The 10229-nt window shown below is 39.7% G+C and overlaps 1 protein-coding gene across 1 annotated transcript; it reads right to left on the bottom strand.

The window, feature by feature from the left end:
• Positions 1 to 211: 211 nt before the first annotated feature.
• lonp1 (lon peptidase 1, mitochondrial) lies at positions 212 to 7180 on the bottom strand. The gene is made up of 18 exons (XM_042056472.1): positions 6555 to 7180; positions 6054 to 6142; positions 5839 to 5958; positions 5295 to 5565; positions 5097 to 5158; positions 4847 to 4976; positions 4448 to 4531; positions 3968 to 4188; positions 3654 to 3792; positions 3233 to 3411; positions 3054 to 3141; positions 2812 to 2934; positions 2606 to 2722; positions 2331 to 2471; positions 2070 to 2235; positions 1636 to 1856; positions 1262 to 1426; positions 212 to 931 (listed from the first exon to the last, which is right to left on the bottom strand). The coding sequence occupies exons 1-18, from the start codon at positions 7113 to 7115 to the stop codon at positions 779 to 781; spliced, it is 3030 nt and encodes a 1009-aa protein (XP_041912406.1). The 5' UTR covers positions 7116 to 7180; the 3' UTR covers positions 212 to 778.
• Positions 7181 to 10229: the final 3049 nt, after the last annotated feature.

Here is a 10229-nt window from a genome sequence, read left to right on the forward strand (position 1 = left end):
CCATTTAACATGATGTAGGGTATTTACTGAAAACAATTCATGGGGTGATGCTTTCCTGGGGAAACTGAAAAGATGTATGGAAGTTATATGTAAACATGAGGACAAGTATATATAACTGCTGTCCAAGCTTAAGGACAAAAATGTGAAATGGTTCTGAACAAGATACAAGAAATGCTGGGGGAAACAAACATCTTGCCTCCAGAACTGATTCTTATTGGTATTTCAACAATAGTAACCATACCTTTTAATCATCAGTATTTGTAGCATTGAATGCAGTGTAAGGACTCTAAATGAAAATTGGGTTAAGGTTTCAGAAAGAATCCAACCCATAGTATTTCTTGACCACTGACAACGGAATCATTTAAGGTTGTTTCCACAGAAGTGAAATATTTGAATAACAGACAAACCACCTTTTAAATTAATACTTTAACTCAATCAAAATAAAGGCAGAAATCAATAAAAAAAAAGGAAGATTGATTTGGTTCCATCATAATACAACATACATATCTTTGTAAATAATAATTAAAAAAAAAACTATATGTCAAGGCTGCGTAGCAGCGATATCATGATCCAACTGTCTGGCTAGAGGATCTTAGAATTTGAATAGAATTCAGCTACCAGCCTACTCCCATATTCATGTCCACACAAGTGATCGTGTCCTTGTGGCCCATTTCTCAAACAAACTCATGATGGTGAATTGACCCTCAACTAACTGCAATGATGCACCTCAGGGATTACGTGGCATCTGTTCATTGGATAACAACAGTCACTTCATTCTTCAGTTCTCTCCAGAGAAGGCGACCTTGTAGATTTGCTCATAGTGTTTCACAAAATGCACCTCCAGGCCTTCAGTGATGTATTCTGGTAGATCTGAGAAATCCTTCTTGTTCTCCTCTGGCAGTATCATACAAGTCACACCAGCCCTCTTGGCCTGCAAATGAATATAATTTGGTCAGTGATCCTCATGAAAACAAAGGACCAAACACAGGGGTATGTTTTCCAAAACCATAGTTGCTGGCCTGTTAGCAACTTAGTTGGTTGGCCATGGGAAATTGCATTGCAACCAACAAAGTTGCTAAATTAGCAACTATGGTTTTGGGAAACACACCCCTTAGCAGCAACAGACAAATATCACCTTATCAGGACAGGTGCTACAGTGCTTTATACTACAGCATAAAAAAACCCCTTCAAATTAAATATAGTATCACGATGCTTACCAACATTGTGGCTCCTACAACCACTGGGGATCTTTTACACTTACCGCAATGGTCTTCTCCTTGATTCCACCCACAGGGAGGATTTTGCCCGTCAGGGACAGCTCTCCCGTCATGGCCACATTCTGACGTGCTGGGGTGTTGGTGGCCAAGGACAGCAGGGCTGTCACTATGGTGCAACCAGCGCTTGGTCCATCCTTCGGAGTAGCACCCTACAGAGAAGTTTCATGATTTAGACTCACTACATAACAAGACAGCAATAGGTACATACCATCCACAATTGGACAACCAAGCCAAGGATTCACGTTTTTAAAAAGGTGTGATAGCTTTTAATGGCAAATAAATGCTGAAAAGGGTCTGTACGAAGACAGTAACCGCAAACCTCAAGGTTAAAAAGATGTGTGCCTGAAGTGAGGCATACCTCTGGGACGTGAAGGTGTAGGTGAGAGTGGACGAGGAAATCATTGTCAGGCTGCTGCTTCATGAGGAAGGCGCGAGCAAAGGTGTAGGCGATTTTGGCACTCTCCTTCATCACATCACCTAGCTGACCAGTCACCTCAAGGGACCCCTCTTTTGGTCCATCGGTCCCTGAATGGTCCCGAGGTCGTCGCAGAGAGGTTTCAATGAAGAGCGTGGAACCACCTGAATGAGAATGAGACAAAGGTGGAGATGAGTTACTAAATAGTGCAATGGGCAACAGAACGAAGTCAAATCTGTTTATTTATTTGCACTTTTCAAGGAGTATTTTTATTTTGTTCTTTAGTGATTGTTACTGTAATGTCTCCCTTTCTTATTCACAAGTGAATCTATTGGTAAAGACTACATAGTTGTATTGTAGAGGTCATGCTTTCTTACCCATAGCTGTCCAGGCCAATCCCATGATGACACCTGGAGGGGTCACATCATACATTCGGTCCACTGTAAAGATGGGTTTGCCGACATAGTCCTGCAGATTTTCAGATGTGACCTTCACTGAGGTCTCTTCCCCATTCACAATGCGGAACGCAACTTTTCGGAAAACCTTCAAGCAGAGAGAAGGGAATAAATTGGCTTTTTAGTACAATAAACAGTCAGATAATGTTCTCTTTTACGTAACTGCTACTAAGCTGATATTACCTTCTCCACTTGCTTCTGAAGGTTTCTGACCCCACTTTCTCTACAATACTGCCTTATGAGAACATTCAAAGCCTCAGAGGAGATTACAGTTTTCTGCTCATCCAGTCCACAAAGGGTTCGCAGCTGAGGTACCAGGTATCTCTGTGTTTCAGTGAGCATAAAGAGACATTATTCTGGACTGTCTTAGACCACAGGAGTAAATCAATAACTTGTCAACAAATTGCCACTGACAGCATGTGTGCTGAGTGCAATATTAAACATATTTCAACCATTACCTCTGCAATGGCTAGTTTCTCCTGGGCTACATATCCAGACACATTGATCATTTCCATACGATCTCTCAGGGGTTCTGGGATGGTGTCAAGCACATTGGCGGTACAAATAAATAGTACCTAAAGAAGGAAGAAATAAGTTGTGATGACAGGAACTGTTCTGAACATAGTGGATTACCTTTTCAAGAATCATGGAGCACATGTGATACCTTGGACAAGTCCACAGGCACATCGAGGTAATGGTCAAGAAAGTTTGCATTCTGCTCTGGATCCAAAAGCTCCAGCAGGGCTGATGAAGGGTCACCTTGGTAACCTCGTCCAATTTTGTCAACCTATCAGAATTTTGACAGACAGTGGTGTGTACAACCCATTCTTCTACAGCATCCCAATGCATTATAACCATAAGCATAACTCTATAACAAGTTTTAACTAGTAACAACAAATAAAATACCTCATCAATTAGCACAAGAGGATTTTCAGTTTTAGTCTTCTTTAAGCACTGGATGATCTTTCCAGGCATAGCTCCAACATACGTCCTCCTGCAATGACAAGGGCAGTTATAGGTTATTCAACAGAACAAACTGAAATGTAGTAGGCATTAATTGCTGGTACTAGTGCAGTATAACCCACCTGTGACCTTTAATTTCAGCAACATCAGTCATACCACCCACACTGAAACGGAAATACTCCCGGTTAAGGGCTCTGGCAATGGAGCGAGCAATACTGGTTTTTCCTACACCTGGGGGTCCGTAGAAACACAGGATCTTTCCCTGTGTGCTGCCCCGTAACTGGCTCACTGCAATAAACTCCTGTTTGATAAAATAAGAAATACAATAAGTTCCACATATATAATTTCAAAGTATATACCTATTCATTTTGTATATGTAGCTATCAATAATGAATGAAATTACACCAACTGCATGAACATTTTTTTTTAACATTTTTTTACTTAACATAAAGTAATGTTAAGTAGTTATATTGTGTATTATATTGTATACTTTTTTCACCCAAGTCAATTGTTCCAACTGACTTCGTTAATGTAATTTCTCACCAGAATACGTTTTTTCACATCATCCATCCCATAATGATCTTCCTCAAGCACCTCCTTTGCTCGGCCCAGTTCTAGATTTTCTGTGCTATTGGTTCCCCATGGCATGGAAGTCAGCCAATCCAAATAGTTCCGTGTAACACTGCAGAATTACAACAGGACAAAAAGAGAAGACTGGACGAATCAAAACATGTTTAAGAAAAAACATCATCTAGCTGAGATAATATCATGTAGAACAACAATTGTTGGCTTCTTTAATCATTTTGCAGAAGAGAATTCAGTAACAGCAAGATTAAAATGCTTTAGTTAACACTAACTTGAACTCAGAGGAGTGATTATCAAGAAGGCTGAGTTTGTTCAGCTCTTCATTAATGACATCCATAACGTGCTGTGGCACCACTCTTTCCTTCAGTCTCTCCCTGAACTTCTCTTCAATGGCGTCCTTGTCCTCTTTTTCCAGGCCGAGTTCCTTCTTAATGATCTTCAACTGCTCCTGGAGAAGGTACTTCCTGTGTGTTTGCTTGATCTTCTCTTCAACCTACAAAACAAGATATTGTCATTTCAGCTGTACACAAAATATAAACTTTCCCCAACTATTGGGAAATCACTATTAGTTAAAACCACCACTGAGGTTAAATCCAATAACTCCAACTCTCATGTCTGCAATAGAAAATTAATCAATACTTGCATAACACTGGTCTTGAATAACATGTTACACACAAACATGAGGATGACTTGACAGCCATGCCAGGGTCAAGGTCAGGGTCAAGGACATAACATGAACATGGGATACTTACCTCCCTTCCTAGGCGTTGCTGTAGCTTGCTGAGCTCATATTCTTTTTTCAATAGGGACAGTGCCTTGTACAGACGTTTGGGGATCTGCACAGTAGATAAAGCGGTGATATTTAGAGAAACATTTCTGTATTTACAACATGTAAATGTAAAAGATCTAGCTCTAAGCACTTCCAGCAGCTGCATATTGATTTCTGAGAAGTTTTAGCAATGAAGCAGTTTTTGCCTTTGCTGTTGTTATTCAGATACATTGGAAAATGGGACTGGGTTTGGGACTGGAAAATAACTACAGGTTGGATCCGGACCTAGGTCCCCAAGGTCACTTGAACCTGCATGTGGTAGGAATACTACCGCTTGCATCGCAGCTCCCCGACAGACAAACCATTCTGAAGGACCACTCACATTAGTCTCTTCCAGAACATCCTGAAGCTCGTGTGACTCTGCCCCAGTAAGAGCTGCCCCCATATCACTCAGGTAGATGGGATTATCAACCACTCTCTGTCCAGCCTGCATCATCTGTAGCACAGATTCTCTAAAGACCAAGAGATAGAATGTTCTCTTTAATATAGCAGCAATATTGGAAATAATTGTGTTCTTGTATTTTTTTTAAAATCAAGCCACAACTGGTGCATATGAGGATCTTTTTACATACCTGTACAGAGGATTCAAGGCAATGATATCTCTAATAGTCTTGACAATTTCTGCAGTCAGTGCCTAACACAAAACAGAGAGATTCTAATCAGTTTCTTACTTGTAAAAGATAAGAATCAAATATGCTAGTATAAATGTGTGAAATGTGTAGAGTAATGTTATTACTGGTATATAATGTCATCTGACAAAAGGCCAGTACCTTGACTTCTTCTGTGATCTGAAACTCTTCATGCTGCACATTGTCCACCTCGACCATGAGGATCTCTGAGGAGGTTTTGGGCAGTGGCACAGGCTCCACCGCCAGGTCTGCGTCCTTTACGGTGTCCTCCATGGCTTCAGCTACAGAGCCTTCCTTGCGTACACGTTTGGGTTTACGGCGTGGGGGCTTGGGCTGGCCTCCCTCCCCTTCAGACTCCACAGGAGACGGAGGCTCGTCAGGCTCCACTTCCAGTTGCTTATTAATACGAACTCTAACAAAGGTACACAGTATTTAACACCTGCCATGAGTAGTTTGACTAGAGAAATGCATGGCTAGGGATCAACAGGAAGACATTAATACTTGTTTAACTTCAAGCTGTTAAAAACACTGACTTTACTATTATGGACATTTAGACATTTTGTTTGTTTGCTCACATACTACTTTTGTATGTTGTGTTACTTATGGGTATTGAAATGCACTAACACTAATTGTGTTAACTCAAAAGCTACACAAAACTGCAGTTGCATTATTGTAAAAGAATTACCGTCTGTGGCCCATGACAATCATACGGAGTTTGTCTCCAAGGTCCTGCATCTCATGTATCTGCACAAAAGTGCCAGTGTTGTAGATGGCGTCCAAGTTTTCCACAACATCTACCTCATTGCTAAAGTGAAGAAATGAAATGGTGCTGATGTTAGCATGTGGCCATTTGAGAACAGGTGATGATAGTTATTTTAAGGATCAAAGATTATTTATTACCTGTCATCTTTCTTTAGAAAAACACCAGCATAAGGCTGAGCCAACCTCACTTTTCGCCTCAAAAGGTCCATTAAGGCTTTATTCTTCACCTAAGAATTATGAAGTAGTTGCAAAACCACATGTGTTGTAACAATCATTCAACTTCCAAATCCTTTCTATTTTAAAATGACAAATGTCACTACCTGTATGAGGGCTATATCCAGACTGCTGAAACTCGAAAGTTATCTGACAAACTATCTAAACACTGAAAACAATTACTGAGTAAGCACAACAAGCTCAACTTTGTGTATTCTTGGAGATTATACATTAAACTCCTTGAAATGTGTGGTCCTCGTGCACCAGCTTAACACACTGTGTGGCTGATGTAAGAGGCAGCAAGCGTCCTTTAGCTCCTGCTACAGTAGCTTACATTTTAATGAAGCGGGATAAGTGTATGTGGCTATGTGAATAATCTTTTTTTAGACCTGCAAGTGGTTATTTCTGTTTTAAGAGGGGGTTTACCTCAATAATTTTGATGAATCGAGGGAAGACTGGGTTTCTATTAACGGCGATAAGGGGTACATTAGGGAAAACCTCTGGCACCATCATGGTTGTAAGAGCAGTCATTTGCGGGGAACCATAACCTGCCCCACCGTCACCACTTGTCTCATCCCCTCCTGAACCACCGCTTTCGGCTCCATCCTCTCCTGAAAGTCCGCTACCCCGGTTGCCGAAGTATCTCCTCTGCTGACAGCCAAAAATGGCTCTACCATGTTCAGTAATTTCGGTGGTAGAGCCAAACACACTTGCAATCCGTCTCCATTTGTTTAGATCACCATAGCGCATCGCTCCTGTCATTGATGAGCTGATGTTACCAAAGGAGCCATTGCATAAGGATGATTTCCACGTGAAATTTGAGGAAGAATAACAGCGATTTGTGACCTTGCTTGACGTTATGACTATATCTCCTCCATTGCTACTCCTCAGGGCCTGTCCCGTTGTACTTAGGCAATTTTTAAAAAGAGTATTCCCACTTCTGTAGGACTGTTTCAACGCTCCCAACATCCTCATGTAGGTGGCCATGTTTGCTCTGGATTTTTCTAGAGGGACCAGAGATCATGTGAACAGGGAGATTTCCATCTTCCGCTGAAAAAGCGTAACAGCAGTCAGGACCGGAACTTTAGCATCAGAGGCTAGTTTTTGTGGAATCGTATTGGGAGATGGCTAAAGTAAGACGAATAAACACATATTTTGCGAAAACAAACAGGTCCTTTTTAATTAGACCTTGATTATTATGATCTTTAACATCTTTCTCAAAATATGACGACAGTTACTAAGGTCTTAAACGAAAAACTGATAGTTTATGAGACAAGTGACTGTTCTTCTCCGCTTAAGTGAATTTGATTTGATTGGTTCAGAGTGAAACATGTGACCCAAGCTAAAGCCAGTTAGCCGTTATGGAAAACTGCAAAGATTGCTATCTCCAGAGACGGTTGTTGTAAAGAATCTTTGCTATCTTGCGTCATCAAATCTCCTCCCACTGTTTTTACGTGCACGTGACCAGGCCTAAATGTTAACATTTGACTGTCCTACAGTTTATTCACACAGAATTGATAGGGGATTTTTGTTTGTTTGTTTTATGTATGTTTTCTTTTGTATGTTTGATTTTGAAGCTGAATAGGGAAGTAAATGCTCCATTATAGATATTTTATTTTTCTTTGCTGAATACCACATCCACGCAAAAGTGGTTCTAGGCCATTTGTCCTGCTTTTATAATTGTTTTGAATAGTTATATTGATACAATAAAACACTCTAGACAGTGGCTATAAGGCTATAAAACTGTGGTAGGCCTGTCTTGTGACCTCAAAGGATGTTTTGCCTGCCAGCCTGGCTGTAGGCTACCTGTACCTGCACCCCTGTACATTGTGTGTTTGGTGTTAAATGTCTTGTACTTGATTGTAAGAACATGTCTAAGAAAATAAAGTATTCAAAAAAGATAGGTCCTTTAAGATCTCTGATTCAAATCCGCCAACAAAGAGTAATGTCTATAGAGATTGACTGTAACCTAAATAAAGAGGACAAAGTCTTCCCGGTATCATCTGGGCCTGCTTCTTGGGTTGTGCAAAGATTCCAAAATTGGTCTGGAAAAAGTCTAATTATGCTGGCATATGGCTGCAACACATACGTACAAACCTATGTCATAGACTGATCTTAGTAAGTAAAGTTTTATTTATATAGCGCAAAATATTTTTCAGGCACAAAGCACTTTACATATATAAATTAGGCCTAAGATATAACAAACCATTTTTAAAAATCCATAAATTAATATTAGAATATACTACTCTTGCTTTTCTGGTTTTGTTAATTTGCACATAATCTGTAAAATTGTAACACTTAACTAGAATGTAATGCCAGAGGATTTACAATAGTGGATGGAACGCTGCTAAAGTTGGTGGGGAAATTCCTGGAAAAAAAAACATTAAATCACTTAATCTTTGAGTTCATACAAACCCTCGTACCAAAAGACCTTGTGTGTCAAGGCGTTCTTGAGATATAACACTCAAGGTGTTTTTCACCTTGACATTTGACCTCCAACATCAATTCACTTCATCTTTGAATCCATACAAATACTCATACCAAATTTCAGGCATGTAAGGCATTCTTGAGATATCGCACTCAGAGTGTTCATTGACTTGACCTTTGACCTTTGACCTCTAACATCAACTCACTTCATCTTTGAGTCCATACAAACACTTGTACCAAATTTGAAGCACATGCGTCAAACCGTTCTGGAGATATAATGCGCAGAGCATGAGATATGGCTGTGACTTTTATTTTGACACACGGGAAACACTTAAACAGGATGTGTAGTTTTAAGGAGCACCAGATTGTATGCATTAGAAGCTGAGACAGTTGATTTCACAGGTGACACCTGTGTCAGTGTTCTAATTAGCCAGGGAACTACTCTGGGAGCTTAACAAGTGCAGCTGCCTTTAGGCCATTATGACATCACAGCCTTTGAAGTCTAAGGGGGGAAAATGAGCTTTTTAACATTTTTAATCTCCTATTTCTCAAAAAGTATAAACTTTTTTAAACATCTGAAAAAATAACTCTCTTGCCCCACTCCAGACCTTCACAACGGTTATTTCAACAAGTCTGTACGTTAAGCGGTTAGAGTCACATTAATTCTTGAAAAGGTAAAAAGAAAAGGTTATAAGAAGAAGAAGAAGAAGAAGCCAGGAGATTTCAAGATAGTGGATTCCATCCACTATAATTATTTGTAAATTACTGAAACAAAAGTGATTAGCAAATTTCTCATTTGTATAGGCTGTTTATTTTTAAGGCTGTCTTAAGGTGTTAAGTAGCCTAAACTTCCTTTTGATTGCTGCATAGATTTTAAGGCTTATGAAGAGATTCACCCCAAAATGAAAAGCGTTCGACGCAGCCATTATGCTATTTACTTCCATATAGTCTATACAGTGAAGACAAAACACTTATCGGTCTGGCTCCTTGTTGCACTTTGCACTCTTAAAACGAATGTGTTGTCCCTATCTGGACACAGAGATGTGTTAAAAAACAACGCAAGTTGTGTTATTTTCAACACATATTGTATATCAAATTAAACAAACTGTGTTGTCCCTATCTGGACACAGAGATGTGTTAAAAACAACACAAGTTTTAAGAGTGTACTCCTTTGATGCATTGCCTCTATTGGGTGGTGTGGCTCCTCCAGTGTTGACTGTGTTCTAGATAAAGATAAACAAGATAAACATGCCTGTCTATTTTGACTTCTCAAGGTCACAGGGTAGGCCGAGAGAATGGGAAGATTCTGTTTGATTCAGTTTGTTGCAAGCCATCTTAAATGTGCATCATGGTTGGGCTATAGCAGATGTATTTTTTATTTTATTTTATTTAAAGGAATTTACATTCGAATTACTGTATGCAATATGTATGCAATTAAGGTGTGAAGCAAGTCAACTTATGATTTGTCCTTAATGAGTCTTGGTTACGGAAAAGTTATTTATTGAAGACTGATATTCAGTCTAAATTGTGACTGTTAGGACTCACTTAAAATGGTCGACTATGGGATGCTCACGAATTTTGCAACATGCAATCCAGAGAAGGCGGTCATACACCGAAATTATCCTACCATTTTTCTCATTTGTAAAACGGAAAGGAATCGTGGTCATTCATCTT

The sequence above is a fragment of the Alosa sapidissima genome, chromosome 12, assembly GCF_018492685.1.
Source record: "Alosa sapidissima isolate fAloSap1 chromosome 12, fAloSap1.pri, whole genome shotgun sequence".
NCBI classification, from domain to species: domain Eukaryota; kingdom Metazoa; phylum Chordata; class Actinopteri; order Clupeiformes; family Clupeidae; genus Alosa; species Alosa sapidissima.